Source organism: Neovison vison, chromosome 8 (assembly GCF_020171115.1).
Source record: "Neovison vison isolate M4711 chromosome 8, ASM_NN_V1, whole genome shotgun sequence".
NCBI lineage: Eukaryota > Metazoa > Chordata > Mammalia > Carnivora > Mustelidae > Neogale > Neogale vison.
The window spans coordinates 3,441,169-3,463,988 of NC_058098.1; the positions used below are offsets into that span (position 1 = coordinate 3,441,169).

Sequence of the window (22,820 nt, forward strand, 5' to 3'; positions counted from 1 at the left end):
GGAGGGCGGCAGCCGGTCCCACAAGGATGGAGACAGGAGGCACACTCCTTCCCAGCCGGACGGTGAGGAGAAACAGAGCACTCCTGGGACCTCCTGGGGACACGGCCCCAACACCACCCAGGCTGTGTCTCAGGGAAACAGGCTGGTGAGGCCCGTGGTTCACAGTGGGGACACAGAGGAGAGACCACGAGGCAAATGCCCGGAGTAGGGGCAGCACTGGGGTAGTGACCTGAGGGGAGGGCAATGCAGACGGAAAGGGCCCCCTGGCTCACGGCCTCCCCCAACCCAGACATGACTCCCAGGAAAGGTCAGATCAGCCCGAGCCACGCCACACAAGGCCCCCCGGGGACGCTCCCATGGCTCTGAGGACCACGGACATCCCCGATCTTACAGCTACAGCCCTGACCCCAGCCTGTCCATCCACGCCCGCCTGTGGTGACATTTCCCAAGACCCCCAGGCGAGGACAACGTTACAAAGAGCTCCTGAGGCAGGCTGTGCCTACTTTAAAACACGGCCCTCTGCGGCGTGGCCAGCCTCCCCACTTCTTTGGACTCTGACTCCCGTTTCTCTCAGGAAATACCTGTGCTCATAGTTGGAGGTTTCCTTTTATTCCTTCATTATTGTTCTTTTGTTTCAAAACACCCCTACTTGGCCAAAATTAAAAAGTCTGGAACCTGTGCCCACCCTTCCCTCCAGGCTGAGCCTTGACTAACAAGTGACTGACCTTTACCACTGCGGCAGAGTTGCCCCTCCCGCCCTCCCAGGGCCCGGGGCTCTGCGCGGCAAACCTCGTGTCACGGGAACGAGGATGCTGGCGAGCTTCCGTGGGGGCTGGGGGCCTGCTGGATGCTTGCTGGGAATGCAGAGTCTCAGGCCCCACCCCAGACCTGATGAGTCAGAATCCACCTTGTAACAAAATCTCCAGGGCATCTGTGCAGGTGCACACAGAAGTCCGAGAAGCGGGGGGCCAGACTATCGGAGCGAAGACCTCTTCTCGCTAATGAGGCCACTAGAGGGCCCCCAAGCATGGGCATTTGCCCCATAAGTTTTGGCCCAGGGCCATATTGCCCTTCTATTGCCCTTCGAATTGCTTCTCTTCGAGGCAGGGCTACAGCACTCTGCCAGCTCTTCTGTAAGCCCACATCTTGCCTGTCATTCAACGATGACGGCTACCCCATGATGGTCACCTGCACCCTGACGGTCACCTCCAGAATATCCACAGACACATCTCCTGTCCTTCACAAAGCCTTTGCCAAACACCTCCACGCCCCCCAGCTACACCAGGCATATAACCCTCTTCCCGGCACCCCCCTGGTACCAAGTTGCTTATCCAGGCTTAGCAAGTGCCCGTCCCTTTGTCCTGTCTCCTGTGCTATCCCTTCCCTCTTCCAGACTGTAAGCTCCTGGAGGGCGTGCAGCCCGGGCCCCTCCTCCGCATCCCCTGAACCATCCTCAGCCCTTCTGCTGGACGGGGGGCCTCGGGACTCTGCACAATGCAACACCTCCCGCATTTCACTAACTCAGCCACGACTCCCAAGGATTCTGCCCTAATAAAACCAGCTGGTCTGCAATTAATAGGCATATAACATTCTCTTAAATAAATGTAAAAGGAAATTTTGACATCTACTTTAATGGAAACATAATCTTATCTAAACAAAAAAAACAAAGGTACACACTCCTTATGTGATCGTTCATCCCCTCCTGAAATCTCATGGAGACTGCCAGGAGATCAGTACCCTACTGGGCTGGCCGGCAAGTGGGCAGCCTCACAGGGAATAAGCAGGCACATCCCGGCACTCTTTGAGCCTACACGGCCATCTCCTCCTTCCTTGGGCCGCAGGAACATCTTGGTCCGTAGCCACGCCCCCACACGTGCGATCCCCAAGGTCATCACGAGCCGGGATGCTTTCTCAATGGCTTTCTATGGATCAGGGTGTGAAAACAGGTCACGAGTGTGAATATAATCCCGGGAAGCTCCTTCCATGTCACACCCTGGGATTATTCAGAAGACAGTAATGGGATTGAGAGGTGGTTTATTTTCTTTTCACGTTTTGAAGTGCTCACACAGAATCACAAGAACGGGTCTCCAATGCCAGAGAAGGACGATGTTTATTCTGGTCCATTTCCTGACATAGGACAGAAGCCGCCTCCTGGGGGTGAATCCCGGCAGCCGGAAGCCCCAGAATGTGTTTGGGGCCGGCGTGCAGCCCACAGCCCGTGAGACCTTCCCTGGCAGAGAGCACAGAGCCGGACAGGGGCTCAGGAAGCAAACGCGGGGGCCCGGCACATCTGTCCCCCGAATGATGAAACGCGTCTACGTGAGCAGGGGACCCGGCTGGCGGTGGCATCTTCAGGGATTAATGATAAAGCAGCGGGACCTGACCTAGAGTCGCAGAACCCCGATCCGAAACTCTCTGCTCGTTTCCCGACGGGCGTCTTCAACTGGCTTCTGAGCAGCTCGCTCCGGAGAAGCGACATTTGAGCTGCGGTCTGACGGCAACACACACCAGCCGTGACACCTCGCACCTCCACACGCGATCCAACCCAGACGCGGACGTAAGTGCTTGACTAGCAAATGATTCCTGGAGGCTGGTGTCACTGCTGCTGTCACTGCACAGGGGAGGAAACTGAGGCACACCGTGGCTGACCGACTCACTAGCTCATAATGGCGGAGCTGGGTGTGAGCCGGCGGAGGTCCCCACAATCCACCCACCGCGTCCCACCACCTCCCGCGGCCGTGCCAGCGCATTTCTAGGATAACGGGGCTGCTTTGCTCGGGCTTCAGAAGCGCAGAGCCCTCTGTGCTCTACATGGCTGTCCCATGAAGTGATCGCGGCGAGCCCGTGCAGTGAGGACCATTATCGGCGGGAAGAGCTAAAGATATGCCAGGCCAGGGAGCTCACGCAGCTTGTCCCAGGCAATGCCGCCGTCTGAGAACACACGAGTCCCTGGCCAGCTGCTGGCCAGGTGCTGGCCAGGTGCCGGCCGATGGCAGAGGGTGGGGGGAGGGACAAGGCAGCTAGGATCTCTTCCTCCCTGGAGCTCTCGCTCAGGGTGGGGGAAGAGGGAGAAGGAGATGGTCAACAAACGCCCCAAAATCACGTAAGAGTTACAGACGCAGAAAGTCCAATGGAAGAAACAGAGCGGGATGTTGGGACAAAATGCTGAAGCCTTGGGAGAGAGAACAGAAGGCTTCCAGGAGGTGGGGTAGAGGGTCCACTCAGAACCCAAGGCGGAGACAGCTTATGGAGACGTAGGTAGCACATGGCATGAAAGTGCACCTGCCACAGGTGAGGAGAACAGCCCAGAACAGAGGCTGGGCGTCCGTCTCTGGGGCTCGCCGCCCTATCCACTCAGTGGCCACCGCATCCCTACTCGTCCTGCATCCTGTAATGTCCCATCCCTCCCCGTCTTAGTGCACGGGCTTTGGTGGAGCTGACCTACCTCCCGTGCTAAGGACAGGGATGTGACCGGAAGGAACCAACCTGGCTCACACCCTGATCTAGAATTTCTGGCCTCCAGAACCACAAGAGAGTTTGTTTCTCTTCCTTAGGCCATAAGTCTGTAGTGCTCTGTTCCAGGTGCCCCAGGAAACTACGAGAAGAGGGGGACACAGATAAGCTGAGGTCCTGGGGCAGCTCGTGCAGGAGGGGGCAGAGTCCTGAGCATCCTCGGTGGGGGTAGGGCCTGCCTCCCACTGCCCGGGACCACCTGCGGCCCCGAGGGACCACTGTGGCCACCAGAGCCAAATGCTTTCAATCTAAAAGTAAAGTCTCAGCTCCTTGCGGTCAATCTGTCAATGTAATAAAATCTCACACAACTAACACCAAGAACTTGCAGGTCAAGCCTGGTGGCATCGGCCCCGGCCTCTGGTCTGGCTAGAATATTCCTTCAAGGGTCGTCTCCTGCTGTCCGTCAGCATGATGTGTGAGCTACGCCGTTACTACCTTTTGCAACTTCCACGTGAGTTTAAGATGATTTCTAAATAAAAAAGTTAGAAAATGCAAAAAAAAAAAAAAAATCTAAAAAGCAAAGTCTTGCCTCTTTGAAGCTGCTCACAGGCTGCCCCAGTTCCTTTGTCTGAGTCACAGGCCACTGGTCCTCTCGAAGCCAGCCTCTTTTTGGCCCATCTGCAGATAAGTTGTAGGGAACCTTCCAGAACACTCATTCCCCCTCTCCCCCCGCAAACAGGTTTGGAGGCCCACTGGCAGCCAGGAGAAAATGAACCAATCGTCTCACCACTTTGCATTTCTTTGTGGTTTTGTTCATTTTGTCAGCCAGAGCCCCAGGAGGGAACAGGGCAAGCTTTCTCCCTGGGACTGAGAAGCGGGGCTCAGCGGCGCAGTCGGAGAGCAAAGAGCTCATTCAGGCGCAGGCACGCGGGGGCTCGCCGCGGAGACCGGCGCAGGGCTTGCTTTCTGTGAAATGCCTAATTTTAGTTTCTAGCCATCATTTGCTCTTCCACAGCGTCCCCTGGCCTGCCTCAATGGCGGGCCTTGTCCGTGTGGAGCACAAAGCCGCCTTTGCCCAGGGAGCCAAGAGGAGGGAAGCTGCAGCTGAGGCGGGGGCGTCCCCCCACACTGACTGGCCCCATTCTTCCCCAGCGCGCCGAGGGCTGCCCCGCCAGGGGACGTACGGCTCTGAACTCCCAAGTGGCTCTCTCGTGGCAAGTGGAGAGCGTAAATAAATCTCGGGTGAGGGATGGGAGAGAAGCACAGGGTCCAGATGACACGGTGCTCAAGTGGGCCCAGGAGGCGGAAACTTCTAAGCAGAATCCCAAGGAAGTAGAGACTTGCCCGTCCCTGGGGGCGTTCAAGCCAGGGCGAGGCTCCATCTGGGCAGGGGTGCCAAGGAAGGGTTAAAGGGAAGCGAGTGATGGATGGATGGATGGGAGCGTGAGAGACAGACAAGTGATTTTTAGACCGATGACAGATACAGCTAGATAGATGCGAGGTAGCTGGGTAGGTGGGCTTGATACACTGAAGGATGACAATCAATCAGCAGCGAGGGAGACAGATGATGTGTACAGATGGGGATGACAGGTGGGTAAACAGCAGATCAAAGATACATGAGGGACACAAGTACCTTGATGATGGAAAGGAGGAGGGAGGGGGAGGGAGCGTCGTGCTTCTCAGACGGGAGACAGAGCTGACTGTCAGAGGCCGGGGGCCCCGTCGCTCGATGCTGTCTCTTCCCAGGCCTGTGGCTACACCTTTCCCAAGTCAGCACCATTTCCACCCAGGTCTCTGGGAAACCTCTGGTTCAGAAACTGTTCAAACCTGCATGGCTCACCTGCGCACCAGGACTCCCAGACCCCCAGCCTGCTCATCACTATCTCCCCCTCCCCACCCCACCCTCGTCGCTGTCCAGAACGACTTCTTTCTTCCAGGGGCTCAGGCCCAACCCTCAGGGTCCCCCTGAGTCCCCTCCCAGGCTCGGCAAATCCTGTGGACTCTCCCTTCCAAATACACCCAGACAGCGGCCCCATCTCACGGCCTCTCCCTCCAGGACCATCCTGATTCGGCTTCCCTGGAAGCAGAGCCGGAGGTGGGCTTTGGAGTAACAGTCTGGAAGATGGTCCCAGGCAGCAGGGGTCGGAGAGCGGGGGAATATATGTGCGTTCCCCAGGTCTCTGCCATGGGCAGCAGGGGGTTACTCCGCACGGGCTCTGAGGACTGCCCACCCGAAAGCAGGGATGCCAGGACATTGGCCCCATCCCCTCGGCTGAGGATTAGTCCTCAGGCATGAGCTCCCTGATGTTCTGGCCATACCTCCACTTCAGGGGAGAAGGGCCAGGGCCCCCAGTGCTTGCCCGAGGCAGGGTCCTGGCCTTGGGAGCTGCTTAGTGTCTAACCAACCCCCGGGAGGGATACGGGAGTAGGCACATAGCAGCTGCCAGTTTCCACGATGTAAATACTTCCACCATGGCCAAGTTCAAGCTGCCAACGTGACAGCACCGGCAACCACACCACTGTGGCACCTGGGCGCCAGTGCCAGCCTGGAGGGCTCAGGCACATCGCCTGTTGCCTACCTGCCGTGTGGGCAGAGCTCAAACCACAGCTGAAGGCAGAGACAGAGCAGGTCCTAGGGTCGGGACGTGGGTACCCAACAGAGCAGCTACAAACAGTGTGCTCTTGGCCACTATGATCTCTGACGACATGACCAGCCTTACACCATATGGTCTGATGCCCCACTGCAGCTAGATCAATCCCCTTCCAAGAGCTGGTTCTGGAAACCAAGCCCAAGCCACCAGCAGGGCCACGGTACCTCCCCAGCATCCCAGTCCTGACTGCCAAGTCTCATGGGCTCTAACACCTCCAGCCCCCCATCACTCACTGTACTTAAGCCTCCTGGTCCCCTTGTTCATCAATACTCCAAGCACAAATCTACCTCAGGACCTTTGCACCTGCCATTCCTCTGCCCAGAGAACTATTCTCCAAGGCATTTACATGACTAATCCCTTCACTTCTGCCTTGTCTCTCTCTGACCATGTGACCTAAAAATAGCCAGCCTCTCCTCCCTGCCACTCTCCCTCCTCCAGCCTGGCCTTGGGGCACTTATAACTCCCTGGTGTCACACCATACATCTTCATCTTTCTAATTTGTTTCCCTTTATCCCAACAGAGGATTCGCTCTGTGAAGGCAGGGACATCATAGTCTTTATTGCTGTATCCCCAGGACAGGTATCCAATAAACAGTTGTTAGTGACGGCTGCCAGTCACAAATTCCAGGGAGAAAGTTCAGGCTGATTTCATGTTTAAGCTCCCCACAGGATTGCAAAGAATGCCCCCAGCTCAGAACACCGGAGCTGAATGCCTTCAAAATCCAGCCCAGCCCCAGGGTCCTCTGATGGGCTGGCCTCTGCCCGGCACTCCACAGGCACTAAGATCTCCCTGCTACTGGCTCCTGGGGTAGAAACCTTCATTTCCATCAACACAGACCAGGTGAACCCTCCAAAGTCCAGGCAGACCCAGCCCCAGCCAGAAACAGAGAAACCGTATTGAAAGTCACCACCTGCCCAGCAGCGTGGAGCAAAGGACCAGAGTGTGATTCCTGACGAGAAATAGGCCCTGGCACCGTGGAGTCCGTGTCAGTCAGCTATCGGCGTGGAACAAACCACCCCACATCTCAGTGGCCTATTTTAGGATGTAACTGTTCAGCCAGTTACATCCAGAAACATGGGCCCGTGTGCTCGACGTGGGGAGGGCTGGGCTCACTGGTCCTGCCGTATTCAGCTGGGAGCCTGGCCGGGGCTGGGTCGTCTAGGACGGCTGCACTCACCGGCCCGGCAGCTCTCACAGGGTCACCTCAGCTCTACTCTGGCTGGATGGCCCACAAGAGACAAGAGGGCCACAACAGAGGCCACGAGCTCTAACTTCTATGCCCATAAGTCATACTGTGTCCCTTCTGCGGCATCTGTTGGTCAAAGCAAGTGGCGGGGACACAGGGGGGCAGGAGACAGCACCCTTCCTGATGGGGGGTGGGGTCAGAGGTAATGATCGTGGCCACCTTTGGAAACAGCGTGAATCACATTGTTGTCCCCTTTTTACAGGCGAAGGAGGGCACAGAGATGGCAAATAACTCACTGAGGTCAACCTGACTGCAGACACAAAGCCACACCATCCTACCCAGCGTCCCCCTAGGACCCACCCATGCCAGAGCTTAAATTCAGTCCCAGACACAAGCCCCCTTTGTGGCCAGCACAGGTCACAAGGCCTAGCTCCGTGAGGACAGGGCACCTTTGGGCGGTCCCCAGCAGCCAGCACCGTGCCTCTATGTAGGTGGGCAGAGGCAGGCTGACTGGTCAGGGTCCCCACTGTAACCGAGACAGGGAAGAGTCTGGGGACATTCAAAGTCCCTCCCCGTGTCCCACAGCCCCGCTGTGAGGGAAGCACGGAGCCTCAAATGTGCCCGTCGGCGTGGTGTGGTTCTCCGGCCGGCTCACGTGCCCGATACCTTCTTGGCAACCGTCCCAGACTGTCTCCTGAACTTGAGCTCTCCTTCCCCAAATCGCGCTCCTCAGCCGTCCCCATCTGAAGGGGGTCTGGGGGCCACCCTTCCTCCCTTGCCCTGCCCCGCACACCCCAAGTCCCCCTCCACCTCAGTCTCCCCATGGCGGGCACCCGACACGCGGCACTGCTGAACGCCGACCATAACCACCTGGGCGGGGGGAGGGAGGCCTGCGAGTGGGGAAACTGAGGCCCGGAGGGAAGAAACAGACAGCTGGCCGGAACAGACCCCAGCCCAGGCCCGAGCGGGCCACGCCAGCTCACCGGCGCCTACTCCAGCCGTCTCCTGCTGGCCCGGAGTTTTCCCGACATGGGCATGTATTACTTTTCCAGTTTAAAACCCTTTTGTTTTTTGTAAGAACTGCTATCTACCACCTCCCAGGGAAAACATTTATTTCCCCTTTCCTGCCTCTATTTCCAGGGTTGGGGGGGGGGATATTATTTCCCAAGGCTCACGCCTTCTATGAAAACATGCTTCTGAGTGTTTGCTGAAGATCTTTCTGATGGAAGCTAAGATGACACAAGATAGAACGCGTGCTCCCCAGAATAAAGGTTAGGGTTAGAGTTATTAGCTCAAGGGTTCTCCCCCAGCAAGTCGAGCTCAGGCTCCTCTAGACAGTGGCTCACGGCTTCCAGGAGGGACGCAGGGGTCCGGGACGGAGTAACAGCACCCAGCCCAGAGGACTCTGGATGTGTGCGCTTCCCTGCTAAGACCCACGCCCAGCTCAGCCCCCAGAAGCACTCGGACCCCCGCCTGTCCTGCAGCTGGAGGGGCGACAAAGACACCAGGCCTTCCCGTGCACAGCAAGACGGTGAAGGCTTCTGAGGCCATGCCAGCAAACAGGGGGCACCGTCCCCCACAGTCAGAGCCGCTCCATCCCAGACTCGCCAGCCCGGGGGAACAGGAGAAGGGCGTCATCTCACGGTGCACACCGGCGAGTGTCAGCGGCAGGTCAGTGACAGCTGATCTGGGCCGAGCTCCCAGGCCTCATCCGCGGCCCACGACCTCCCCAGGAAGGCAGAGATGTCATCTCTCCATGCACAAAGGAGGACAGGAAGAACCGCCCGACGCAGGCACCTGCCGAGGCTAGCCGGGGCGGCGGGGGGGGGGGGGAGGGCTGGGGTTCGAGAATGCCCGGAAGGCTCACTGCTAGGCACCCAGACACTGGCTCCAGCGGTCTGCGGGAAAGATGTGAGCTGGCACCTGACCCAGGTCCCTTCCCACTGAGGCCTCAAAACCAGACGGGAGGCAGGTGCCTGGTGCCTTGGTTGACTGAACACCCAGCTCTCGGTTTCATCTCAGGTCATGATCTCAGGGTCCTGGGATCGAGCCCCACGTCCAGAATCTGCATTCAGGGCAGAGTCTGCGTGACACTCTCTCTCCCTCCCCCACTGCCCCGCCCCACCAGCATATGCGCGCTCTCTGTCGAATAAATAAATGTTCCCCAAAAGATGAGAAGTTACAACAGTAACCTCAACACGCACACACAGGCACCCATGCACACATACACACGTGTGCGAAGGCTGCCCCCACCCCCACAGCAACTTCTGACAAAAGTCAGCACACGGAGCTGTGTAGCCGTTACGGCCTGCAGGAGCCTGACAAGCTGACCTTCAAAGCTCCTGGCAACCTCCGACCATGCACCTTCTCCCACTACTGCCTCTTCTTTTCAGGAAGGAGGGAGGCAGGAGCACGGGGAGGAGATAGGAGGAAAGATGGAAGGAAGGAGGGGAACAGAGGAAGGAATGGAGAGAAGGGGGAGAAAGAAGCCTGAAACCCCCAGTGATTCTGGGAAGGAGACCCTCGTCCCTCTGTCCTCTGGGCCTGCCCACCTCCTTCCCACGTCGCACACAGTACAGGTGCCCACCCGAGCCCCTGACCTCAGGGTACGGGGGCCCACGCTCAGCGTCCTGGGCCTGGGCACCATGAGAGAAACACACAGAGGGTTTCTGAACTGCCCACGGCAGGGAGATGGCCGGTGAACATGGGCTCACAGACCCTCATCGCAGGCAAGAGAGAGAACAGGTGCCCGACCCCCCTTCCAGCACTTCCAGCCCCGATGCTGGGATGGTCCGCAAGCTTCCCAAGGGTGACAGGGGCCACACAGCGGTGGCCCCACCAATCTGTGGAGTGAGGCCTGATTCCAGGCTTCCCGGTGTGAGAGGACAGCAGAACCCCACTCACGAGAAACCGCAGGGAGTCACGTCTGTGCACATTCTGTACAAAGAGCCCCACAGGGGTCTGCGAGCCCAAGGAAAACGCAGGCTGGGAACCCGGAGCTCTTCACAGGACCTGAGAACAGCCTCCCAGTCTCCCTCTCCACGCACGCGGGCGCGCACACGTGCACACAACGTGCACACACGTGCAGACATGGGGGCCCCCCCTCCAGGCTTCCTGCTGCCTCTGCAGGTGCAGACAAGCCCCCCACCCCCGCTCTGCCCAGGAGTCCCTGGAGAAGGCTCCCGGCCCCTCCGGGGCACCCTCCGGCCACCACATGACTCTGGTCCCTGGAGCAACCCCCAAACTCCTTCCCACCTTTGCACGGACCATCTTCTCCCACCAGAAAGCCCTGCCCTTCCCACTCAGGCTGGTTCACTCCAACCCACATTTCGGCTCCCGACTGGAGTGACACCTTCTCTGAGCTCCCCCAGCCTGCAGGCCCCTCCCCCGCACCAAGGCAGCCTCCCTCTGATGGGACTCGTGTTTGCCTGTGGGAGAGCCCAGCCCTGACCCACCCCTTATGAGACGACCCCAGGGCAGTGGGGCAATGCCTCTGCTGTCCATGCTGTCCCCGTGCCTACTGTGCCTACCGTCACACCTGGCCTGAGGCAGGCACTCAGTGCGCTGGTCAGGAGCGAGGGGGGGGAGGAAGGAGGGGAGTGGAGGGGAGCCCACACTTGCAAGAAGCCCCCTGGTGTCGTCACACGTATGTTGCGTGTCTCTTCTTTTCCCAATCCAGGCTCTCGCAGTGGGGTGAGAAGCCATCTAACACCCTCTCTGCAACGAGCGATGTCACAGCCCCTGAGATGTTTGGTAACTGGGCTCCTAGGTGCCATTTGAGGGGCGACCTGGGTCTCCTGGCCCAAGAGCCCACCGAGCGAGATGCAACATCCACTCGGCCCAGGGTCAGAAAAAGGAACCAGAGAAACAAGACGCGTGATCGGAGTCTGTATTTCCCTGAGGGCACAGCTGCTCCGGGCTAATGTCCTCCGGGAATAAACTGTCATTAGTTCATTTAAAAAACCACACAGAGACTAATTATTAACACATTTGTCGGCTGCTTTTTAGCAATGCGTATCAGTATCACCAAGAGAGGTGCTCCAAGCGCTGCCCTTCTCACGGCTGCAGCAACTCCCCGAAGGGCAAGACCACCTGCCCTGAAGCCCCGTGCCCTGCTGTCACTGCCCCTTGCTGGGGGACTTTTCCCCCCTGACTTAACTTTTCCCGATAGTTCCCTGCGTGGAGGAAGAAGGGGATACGGGGTGTCGTTACCATGTACTCGAGAAGAGCTAGCATCCACGCGGAGCAGGACTGTCCTGGAGCTGAGAACAGCCGCCAACAGCACAAATCTTTACGGAAAGAAGGTAGCAATATAGTTCCCAGAGAGCGGGGCAGAGTTGGGAAACTACTAGAGGAAAGGCGTCACGTTAAGATGTCACCAGCGTTCGCAGTGGCAGCGTTAAGGAAAGGCAGCTCTACCAGAGTCCCGCAGGGGACATAACAGAGAGAGGGGCCTGTGCCCCCTGCCCTCCTCGAGGGGCTGCCCAGACCAACAGAAGCATGAGGAGGGTTCATAGTTCGTTCCACGTTCCTGTTATTAAACGTCCCCTGCTACTCACTCTCCCACTAGAACAGTGAGACAAACTAATACATTGTCCCTAAATCTTCTGTTGCTTCACATTAATGAAGAAGCAGCTACCCATGAGGGTAGCTGGCGGGAGGGGGGGGGATCCCACGAGAGGAGCAGGAGGGCCCCGCTGTCCACGCACCCGCTCCCGAGCCAAGGCTGACCTCAAGCACCAGTCCCGCACACTCGCAGCAGGACATCCCAGCTGGGGCTGTGACTCAGCCTTCAACCTTGTCCTTTGACCTGGGCCTGTTACATCCTGGCTTCCCCAGTTCAGCTCCCCAATTAGGGAGATGGGCACAGCGCCTCCAGAGGAGTGTCCCTCCCATAGCAGCGACCCCGTGCACCAGCCCCAAGGCCAAGCAGGCAAGGGTGGGAAGGTGGGAAGGGATGCCTGGTTATCCCCCCGCAGTGCAGGGACACTCCCCCCAGGAGGGACACTTCTGGCAGCATCGCGAGGCCTCCCATGGGAGACATGGGTGTCAGAGCCTCCACACTGCCCCCACCGTCACTGGCCAAATGCTCAGCTTCTCGTAGTGACAGGCACTGTGCTTAATGCTTTACAGAAACCAACCCACCCTGGTCCTCACCACCATCCTCCACGGTAGGCACTGCAACGAGGGGCCGTCCTGCTACCAATGGGGACACAGGCTCAGAGATGTTCAGGGGCTCTGTCAAAGTCATGCTAACCCAGGCAGTCTGACACCAAAGAGTCCACATACCTGCCAGGCCCCCTCCTACCTCGTCTGTCGGCCTCCCAGGGGTGGCTCCACCTCGTGAGAGGAGCAGGAGACACGGAACATGAACCCCACCGAGCCCTCGTCTCTGAGAGCTCGGAAGGTCCGGGAAGGGAAACGAGCCTGCCGTGTGGGCTGCACCGTGGCCCCAGTTCTCTGCCCCTCCTGTATCTACTATGACCTGCATTTCCACCACTGCCATGAGGCAAGGTGGCTGGGTCCGTGGAGGATGAGGCCCACATGGAAAAGAGGCGCTCGCGGAGCCCAGCCTGGGTCCTTGACCTGCCACCTGCTTGCAGACCACTGATCACTGGCAGAGAAGGAACGAGACCCAGCCCAGAAGGGGACCAATCTGAGAGGTCTGGTGCTTAGGACACAGGGATCCTGTCATTGTATTTGTGAACATGGTATCATCATCGCAGCTCCCCAGACTGTGAGCTCTCAGAACGGGCGACACAGCCCCCACACCATGCACGCGGCCGTGCAGATAAATAAGAACCAAAGAGCCACAAGCCCAGGATGATAACATACAGCATCTCCCCAAGTCCCTGAAACCGACACCCCGGTTGTGACCTCCCCGACGTTTGCTGCCTCTGTGTCTTCTGTCTCAACGCATGACCGGGCTACTTTATTCACGTCTTAATGCATCTTCCCCCGGACGTAAACAGATTTGGTTTCAAGGAAGATCCTCTACGACCACTCTCTATGGAACCCGTGTCCCCCAGCGCACCTGGACTCTAAAAAGAAAATAAAAAGCGGGGGGTGGGGCCTGGTGACCCCAGCACCGCAGCAGGGTTCTGAGGCTCGCGAGGGCTCAGGAGCTGTGCACAAACGACCCGGCTGACAAATGTGCCGAGGTCAGCAACAACCTGACTCATGTGACTGCAGAAAACAGTCACCCCGAGTTAACATTGCCCGAGACGATACTTTCCCTGCCAAAGGGAAGCAAAAAGATCGTTTCTGGCACATCTCTCCGCCTTGATTCAAATCCCCTGAGCTGGTGATTACAACCAGGCAAAAATCTCTCTGCACACGGATACAAACTTCCGGGAAGAAGTGGGACCAAACTCGTAAAGCAGTAACACGGCCCATCAGGAGGGCTGAGACCGACGGCACCGTCAGCAAGTGCTACATTTAAGACAGCTGCAGGACAACGTGGAATACGCGTATTTATTAGGCCACGGGGCCACAGTCCTCCGCTTGGGTCGCGGCAGATTCGTTCTGTGACTGGCCCCGGATCAGTGCCAGCCTCCTCCGGCCCTGCCTGTCGGATAAGGTGCGCTGCCAAGTCACCCGTCCAGTGACCTGCCGGAACAGACAGGGACACCGCCCCAGCCCATTAAAGGGGAAACCTTCAACGACTCTGCCGAGGGCGGACTCTCCACCATCCCCTTGCCTGACTTTCAATACCTAGATCTCATCCTGGCGGCCATTCTGGTCAGACGAACTGGGAAATGGACGAGGATGTCTGCGCCTGTGTTGATGCGACTACGGATACACCTACGTGGGCCAGACGGATTGCCGGAGCCGGGGGAGGGACAGAGCACAAGTACCTGTTCCATCCAAGAGGCTGATGAAGCCCTGCAGGTAAGAGGGATGAAGGGGACGCAGAAATGGGCGGGGCAGGCAGAGTGGGCGGGGCAAGCAGTGGGCGGGGCAAGCAGTGGTGTGGGCAGGTGGGTGGGCGGGGCATCAAACTCCCTGGATTCAAGCTCCTCCCCCAGCCACCTCTTCCTCTAAGCTACCCATGGGCGGGACCCTTGGCCTCCTAAGATGAAACAGAAGGAAGCACGATGGCCCCCATGGAACGCAGAGTTGGCAACGTGCGTATTTTCACTCCAGCTATCAATAATTTACCAGACTGTCAGCCCCGTGAAGGCCAGTGACCTTGTCAGTCTTGTACCCGGGATAAATATTCTCAAATAAAATTTGGATGGACATAATGTTCAGGCTTAGATCACACATCCTAGTCCAACCTTTAATTTCTTGGTAAAGAAATGTCATGGAACAAAATAACTGCTTCAATCTTCCTGAGATTCCTTCTCCGTATTCCTCGAAGGGCAGCCTGCAGGCCTCATGCAGCCCCGATGCTTGGTTTGGGTTGGGGTTTTGTCTGGTTTCAGGTTGGCCTGGCAGGCGACAGAGGGCGACTACCTACAAACACTTGGACCCTCTCCTTTTTCACCAGCTCTGGTGAGAGGAAGCCATGCACCGATCCTAAACAACCACGAATCAGCCAAACAAAACCCCACATTTCCCAGCCCCGCAGCACCTGCCAAGAAAGCATCAGCGGATGTCCCTGGGTAGGGCTCCCAGGAAAGCAGGGTCATGACTCCACAGGTGGACAGCCCTCAACCTGTCACCATCCCCTTCATCCTGCCCTGACGGCGTATCTGCTGTTAGAGTTGCAGCGACCATCTGCAACCAGAAGCTTGCAAGGAAGTCACAGAGCCTCTGATGCTGCAACGGGTTAGCAGCCGAGAAAACCCCAACCTCATTTCAGCCAGCGCGGTTTAGTTTTCCTATTTTCACGAAGCCAAACCAATCCCTAACCAATAGACTTGACAAGCTCAAACAATCACATTTCACATTAAAAATCTGGATGTCCAGCCTCCGGATATAAATAGGGGATCTGGCAGCCCTGGGCCTGTGCTCCCACATGGCCCTAACAGGCTCCACGCCAGCTGTCCACTCCCCAACTCGCCTGCTGGCCAGGACGCGGCTCCCATCGGCCCTGCAGCTCAGGCCCCATGTGGAACGATCATAGGGCAGGGAATCGCCCCCACCTCACAAAATGCAAAACAGTAAGTCAAAAATCCTCTGATATCCACTGGTCATATTCACACTTTCCCCCTGTGCCTCTCTCCCTCTGACAGTCTCTGTCCACCCCGTCAAAGACAGGGTGGTTGAGGAGCCGGCAGGGGGTCTGGAACATTCCACCCGTCGCTGCAGCTGCGGCTGGTGTGACTGCTCCACGGCCCCAAGTGTCCCAGTGACTCAGCCATGTCCTTCTAGAAGGTGTCCTTCCCCAAAAGGGCCCGCCAGGCAAACTCATAAAGGTGAAACCCCTCCCCCCCAAATACACATTCAGATCTTATTTCAAGGCCACCAAAATGCTGCCCCAGAATTATAGTACCCGAGTCGGTGACTTGGAGGAGGTGAGGGGACTCTGTGAGGACTGCGGTCTGGGGAAGGGGCTGGCAGGCAGCTGGGGAGTGGCATCTGGGAAGGGGGAACTGGAGCTGGACAGGGAGGCAGCCGTGGAGTCAGGCATGGCCCCGGAAGGACGGTGACTACGGGAAAGGGCAGGTGCGGTCTGGAGCCAACGGCTGGGTGGGAGGAGATGGTTTGACCCAGCCCGTCCACACAGCAGGCTGCCGCAGGGACGCAGGGAGACCTGAACCTGAATCAGAACCACAGCCTCCTCCTCATCGCTGTTTCCTGAGAACGGACCCTGACACCCTGCGGGGCCCCGCGTCCTGATGAGTCCCGCGGGGTCAGCACGGGCTCGCCCACATTCATGCGTGGGGGAGAGCCTGAGAGCTTGGCCTTGACACAGACCCAGTTAGAGCAGGGGCTGCCAAGGGCCCAGGAGTTGTCCCTCCCACACCTCCCCAACCTGGTCCCCGGGTTCGCTGCCTCCTGACTTCATTCACAGAAGATGGGACAATCTCGAGGTGATCAGAGAACGTCTGAGGGGACGCCTGCCTCCTTGAAGCCATGAAACCAATGACCAGTGTCTCAAAATTTACTCCTGGTTATGGACAATAGCTCAGTAAACCTCACCCGCCAGGAGTTAGGGACAGAAATTACCACTCTGTGACATAACAGAAATGGACATTTGGAGAAGTGAGGTGCCCTGCCCAAAGTCACCTAGCCTGTATGTGGCAGAGCCAGACTTGGACCACCCATCCCGCTGCAGACAACGTGTTTGGAGGTCATTGTTTTCTTAGTCAAAGAGAGCCAACCAGCAAGAACCAACCACGGGGTATTTTAGTTGCTTTGGGGAAACTCACTGGGGTGAAACAAATTAATGTTGTGTGGATATGAGATAGTCTCTGCTTGGACACCCTCCTCTTCACAACATGAGAAGATCAGACTGAAAAAGGCTGAGGGTCTCTCTAGCAGGAGAGCTCTGGGCCATGACAATGCCACTCTGGTGACCTCAGTCAACCAACAAACATTCACTGGGAAACAGCCACATGTAGCATAACCAGGAGGACAATGGACAAGGCCCAGCTCTCAGGGGGTTTACAGTCCAGAGCAGTGCTGCCCAACACTACGGGGATGGAATGTTCTAGATCCGCACTATCTAAGATGGCAGCCACCAGCCACCGGTGGCTATCGAGGTCTTCAAGTGTAGTCAGTGCAATAGGGGAAAGGAAGTATTAATTTTAATTTATTTACTCAGATTCAAATGGCTACAAGTCACCAGCTATGGCACTAGACAGTGTCGTCTAGAGGGAGAGACATAATAAATTAGGTTGTCGAATAAATCAGTGAGATCATTTCCAAGAGTGAAAGAGAGAAGGCAACTGGCAACAGATCAAGAGGGGCGCAAGGTGGCGAGGGGAAAAGCCGGGACCCTGAACTTGGTGTTTGACCTTCTCGTGCTGACAAAGCCCTCCCTGCGAGGGCCTTCTGGGTGGCATTTGGGTGAGAAGGGGGCAGGGCACAGAAATCTCAAAAGTATCCCATCTTTTTCTGTGCGGTGCTTTTACTGTCAGGGGAAAAAAAAAAAAAAAAACAAAACTCTTAAGTTTTTAAACTCCGTATCTTTTTAAAGCATCCAGCTTTTCTTTTTAATAAGCTCAGAGAAGCTGACAAGGTAATTACCGCACGGCTCTGCTGCTGATTGAACCACGCGGACCCTCTGCCAGGGGCCACAGGGACAACCCCTGGACTCGGGACTTGAGCATCGGAGCCAGGAGCCGGGAAGAACCACAAGAGACGTAAAGGGGATGCATCTCCCTCACCACCACCAGGCCGTGGGGCTGCGGCAAAGGAGACACCAGAGGGGGCTTACATTTTGGAAAGCTCCCTGCCCTGCCTTGTGGGACCAGGCCGGGGGACGAGAAGACCCGGGACTCGGTCCTGAGGGTCCAGCCGGAAGGTGTGGTGGGGGATCCCAGAGGCCACGGGCAGGGAAAAGGAAATCCATGGGAGTGCTCCCCGAGAGGAAGGTGGGTGCATCTGGGTATCAGTCCGCAGCTCAGGGGGGCACAGGACGCTCTCAGAGGCTTCTCCCCCTCCAGACGTGGCTCTGACCCTGCAGAAGCGCGCAGCTGCCGGCCCCTCAGCCCCCCAGCCTCTCTTTGGCTGTGCCAGAGCTGCTTTTCCACGGGGGCCCGTGCAGCTGGCCGGCCCCAAGCCTCGTCAGCGAAAGCCCTGGTGTCTGGGACCTGTCCGCCTTTCATTCGGCAAATGCTCGCGGATGCTCCTGCATGTGAGGTCTGTGCTGGGCTCGGAGCCGAGAGGGGGACTGGCCCCACGGATGACAGACCCCGACATACCCGGCCGAGACGAGCACATTGAGTGACTTGGAACTCAAGGGCAGCTCGGGGCTGGTTGGGGCAGGGTGTCTGATCTAACCTGGCGGACAAGGAGGGCATTCTAGGAGGTGACGTCAGCCCGAGATCTGAGGGACGGGAAGGGGACAGCAGAGGTGTGGGGCTCAGGACTCAGGAAGGGCAGGGCAGCCCCCCCCCACACACACACACACACGGAAGCTATCAGCAGAGAGACTGAGGCCATGGCTGAGCCCTAAACTCAGGGGTTCCCCACGTGAGCTCACCTGAGCCGTTTTACCCCCAGGGGACACCTGGTGATGCCTGTAGACATTTTTGGGCATCATAATGAGGGGCGGGGGAGCCACCGTCATCTAGTGAAGAGGCCAGGAATGCCGCTAACCATTTCCATACAGCACCGAGGACAGCCCCTACTGCAGAAAGCGACCCGTCACAGATGTCCACAGGGCCAAGCCTGAGGAAGCCCACCCACAAAGGTCCCCCACCTGGCTGGTCCTCCAGAACAGAGCCTTTACAAAGGGAGATGACCAGGCCCCACAGAAGTGTTTTAAAAGGCATTCCCAGCTAACTCTGAGCCCAGTCTCTGGTCCTGCCCTGGGGAACTGGGGAGGCACCCGGAGGGGCAGGGCGTAGAGAAAGAAGGTGGCCAAGGACCTGCAGGGACCCCAAGTGTCATGCTGGGTAAACAGGGAGCCCCGAAGCAAAGGCAGCAGGGTCCAGGAGGAAGACAGCATCAGAAAGAGGGACAAGGGACGGGGCAAGGACACGAAGGGGACAAGAACAGGGAAGGCAGAGGAGGCAGCAAGGGTTGGACAAGAAGGAGGTCACAGATGACCTTCTCCGTGCGGGATCACGCCAGGTCAGGCGCCTGGTGCCAAGGGGCAGAAGGAAGTCTGAGGGCAGAGCCAAAGTCCCCATGAGCAGGCACTCCTGGGATGCGTGCTGCATTCCCTTGTTTAAAGCTCAGTTTGGGGAGAAGGGCTGCCCATGCCTGGGGGTAGAGAGTAGAAACTTACAGAAAGGAGCCTGGCAAAGACAGGACAGAATCATTATTGCAGCGATGATGCGGAGAGAGCGGAAGGAAAGGCCCTCGGGGAGCATCCTTCATCCCCACCACGCAGTCCCTGGCCACAGACGTGGCCACGGAGAGATTTAATACACGAATAAGGCTGCTCAAGCTCACCAGCAATCAAGGAGCCACAAATTAACACAATGAGCCATGAGTTGTCACTCTTTGTGCAGGGGGAATAGGAGATGGATGATCTCAGCTGTTGGCAAGCCATCAGAGAAAGGGCACTCTCGGAGAGCCTGGAAAGAATGTCAGTTGGTACAGTTTCCAGGGTGCACTATCATAAAAAGAAAATGTGGGTCCCCTGCGACCCAGGCATCCCACAAGATGAGACACACCTTACAGGAAATTTACACAGGAACCCAAGGAGGCTTTGGCCGGGGAGCCCCAGCCAGGGGGATTGCGATGGGTAAAAACTGGAAACAACACAAATCCATAAACTGAAAAATATATTCTCTGGCCTGCTGTGCAGGTATTAAAGAGAGGAAGAGGGAAATATACTATGTGACAAGACCTCCAAGACCCAGTATGGAGTAGGAACAAGTTGAAGAACCTTCCACACAGTGTTTTCTCAAAGCTGTTCTTCTAAGAACATGTAGCTATAAACGAATAGGAAAGTTCCAGAGGATATCCTCTAAACTCGTCATAATGGTAACCTCTGAAGAGTGAGAGAGGGAGAGTCTACCCTTCTGAGAACGTTCTGAGTCCTCACTAAGAGAATTCCGATGCATGAAAAATGTACTGGGGGGGGAGGGGCACCTGAGTGGCTCAGGAGGTTAAGCGTCTAACTCTTGATCTCAGTTCAGGTCTTGATCTCAGGGTCACGAGTTCAAGCCCCAGTGAGCTCCCTGCTGGGCATGGAGACTACTTTAAAAAAAAAAAATGCCTTGGGGGCAAGGGTAAATGCAACCTTGGGCTGTTTTATAAAAATCTAGAATTCAGAGGAGAGGAGGCAACTCTTCTCCCTGACTTTGTACTGGGTTATTCCACAGCTGGCACACCAGCTTCAACTCCCAGGAGTAGATGTTTAGAGCAGGAGGAGGACAAATGAAGAGGTCCTGAAGGGAGGGCAAGATGAGGGCTGCGACTTTTCAGCCCTAGTGAAAAAACAGACGCAGATCCATATGCTAACTGCCCTGAAATAACGGGCTTCCTGCAACCCCCAGTAACACACACCGTGAGACGATCCCACCAGGACAGAGGGGCTGCAGCCTCCAATGAACCATCTGAAGAATTTTTAAACAGGTCTGCCCCCAAAAAGCAGGCACCGCCCCATAAAGAAGTGAGCCTCCCGTCAAAAGAGGTATGCAAGCCTGCCAAGCCAACCAGGCAAGGCAGTTATCGAAGATGCTCCCCTGGTCCACCCTTCCTGCTTCAGGCTCCCGGGCTGGTTCCAACTTGAGGATTCTGACCCTCTTTCTGCCAGAACTCCTCTGCTTAACATAGTCCATAAATACTTAATTGATAACTGTAGCCAGGCTCTACCACTCACAGAATTTTACACGCTCTAGACTTTCACCTCAGACAGCTGCTCCCAGGGTCCCATTTTGACCATCTGAGCCGGAGACTAACTCGGGCGTGTGCCCTCCTGGGGCATCACGTTATCACCCAAGCCCTTCCACCTCTCCCTGGTGGACTGACACCAGCCACCTGCCGAGCCCTCTGTTCCCACCCACGGAGGCATCAACTCACAGACAGCCAAAAAGCTAAATCCTCCATAATTTCCGTTTCAAGTTTGCTTCCTTTTACTGCCAGGGAGACAAAAGGAGCTCGGAAGGATTCTCTCGTGACGAACCACTCAACTTCCATAATTGGAACAATCATGGATGTGCATCTCCAACACAGAGAAAACCAATCCATCATGGAGTGCTGAAGGCTTAATCCCCGATTCCTAATAAAAGGATTAATTAAACCCTTAAGGGTCACCTTATGGCCGGCTCCCTTGAAACTCCCAGGAAATTAACTTGCCCTCCCAGATGTGGAAAAGCCAGGGATTTCCTCGGCTGGTACCTTAGTTTGACCAAATGACACAGTGTCACTAGTCCTAACAAAGAAATCTTACAAGCCTTGCATGGGTTTATTGTTTAAAATTTCAAATTGGGCCCTGGTGCCCTCAGAGCTGCCTTTAATAGGTCCCTCTTTGTAGTTAGAGAGTAAAGCTCCTGTGTGTTCCAGTGAGGTGAGGGAGTCCCTCCCCACAAAGCCTGCGTTCACCCCAGCCCCGGGGGGGTTTCTAGATTTCCATGCCCACCATTTACCGTGAGCAGGTCCCCATCTGGGGCCGGTGCATCTGGAGAGAATAAATCTTCTAAGGAAGGTAGGGGCAACTTATTGTCAAAACATCATTCCTGAGAAAATTGTGCCTCTCAAAGAGAGGAAATCGAGTCCAGTGGCTTGATACCAAAACACCAGCTTTGATTCTTTTTTTGAACCCTACATTTCAGAAGCTCAGACTTCTCTCTGTGAAGTGAAAATTGCCTTCTGGTGGAGAAAGGTTTTAATGATCACTTTGCTTCCTGCGTCTCCATGGTGACAGGCCCCGCACAGCCCACCCCCCTCCTGCTTTATTAGGCCTTTCTTCCTCTCTGGAAAGTAATCAATCAAGCCCTATAGACGCCTTTGTAACCGGATTTATCACCTAAACAATCGACGCTGCCGCGGGGGCGGGGGAGCGGACAAAGTCCGTGTAATTTAATGAAACGGGGCTCGGCCCTGGCGCACGCCCTGCATCTCCCTGCCCGCGGCTCCGCCGGGCACACCTGTCCCGGGAGGCGGGCGGGCGCGCCCAGGTGCGCCAGGCCCCGCCGGAGTTGGGCGTCCAGCCGGAGCCCCGGTGCGCGGCGGCCGCGGGAGCGCTGCCCTGCCCAGGCGGGGACGCCCAAGCCGGGGCCGCCGGGGCTGGGGCCCCGGGGAGGGACGCAGAGCTCGGAGCCAGCCCGCGAGGAGGCGGCCACAGGTCTGACTCTCTTCCCCCAGCTGGTCAGCGCCCAAGGCAGGACAGCCCCTCGGAGAGGAACGGCGGAGCCCGCAAGCCCGCAAGGAGGGCCGATGCGGAGCGCCCCCGCTCTGCCCGCGAACTCGGTTCTTTCCCGGACAAAGGGCTCCGCGGCGCCCCGGCCGCGTTCCCGGGGACGCGAACTGCGGAGGCCGGGCGCCCGGGTCCTGGCGCGGCTCCCCGATTGCGGAGCGCGGCGCGGAGCAGCGCCGGGGACGAGCCCAGCGCCACCTGCCCCCGGCCTGCCCACCTGCCCGGCCGCCCTCGCCCGGCCCCGTTACCTGGGTTCTCGCCGGCGTCGGCGGAGGAGGCGGCCGAGGAGTCGGTGAGAACGCTGGGGTCACTCTGCGAGCGGCCCCGCGACACGAGGCAGCCGCTCCCGTCCTCGGACGCGGCCATGGGCCTGGCCGGAGCGGGGGCAAGTTGCTGGAATCAGAGCATCCGAGGCGGCCAAGGTCACAGGCGAGGGGGCTGGAGGGGGCGTTTTTTTAAAAAGGAAAATCAAAAAGGACAGGGAGAGGGAAGGAGCCGGGGGACAACGCCAGGCTGGCTTCAGGGCGGTGAGACAATGGCCTCGCGGCTGCAGCCCGGCGCATCCCGGCGCGCGGCCTCGCTCTGCTATTTATTCGTGTTT

The 22,820-nt window shown here is 57.3% G+C and overlaps 1 protein-coding gene across 1 annotated transcript in view; it reads right to left on the reverse strand.

Annotated features, from left to right (window-relative positions):
* Nucleotides 1–22,600, reverse strand: part of PHACTR3 (phosphatase and actin regulator 3) — a 199,606-nt gene extending 177,006 nt beyond the window's left edge. Inside the window, exon 1 of the mRNA XM_044262737.1 lies at nucleotides 22,468–22,600. Within this exon, the coding sequence (XP_044118672.1) occupies nucleotides 22,468–22,585 (118 nt within the window). The 5' untranslated portion in view covers nucleotides 22,586–22,600. The remainder of the gene's footprint in view (nucleotides 1–22,467) is intronic.
* Nucleotides 22,601–22,820: the final 220 nt, after the last annotated feature.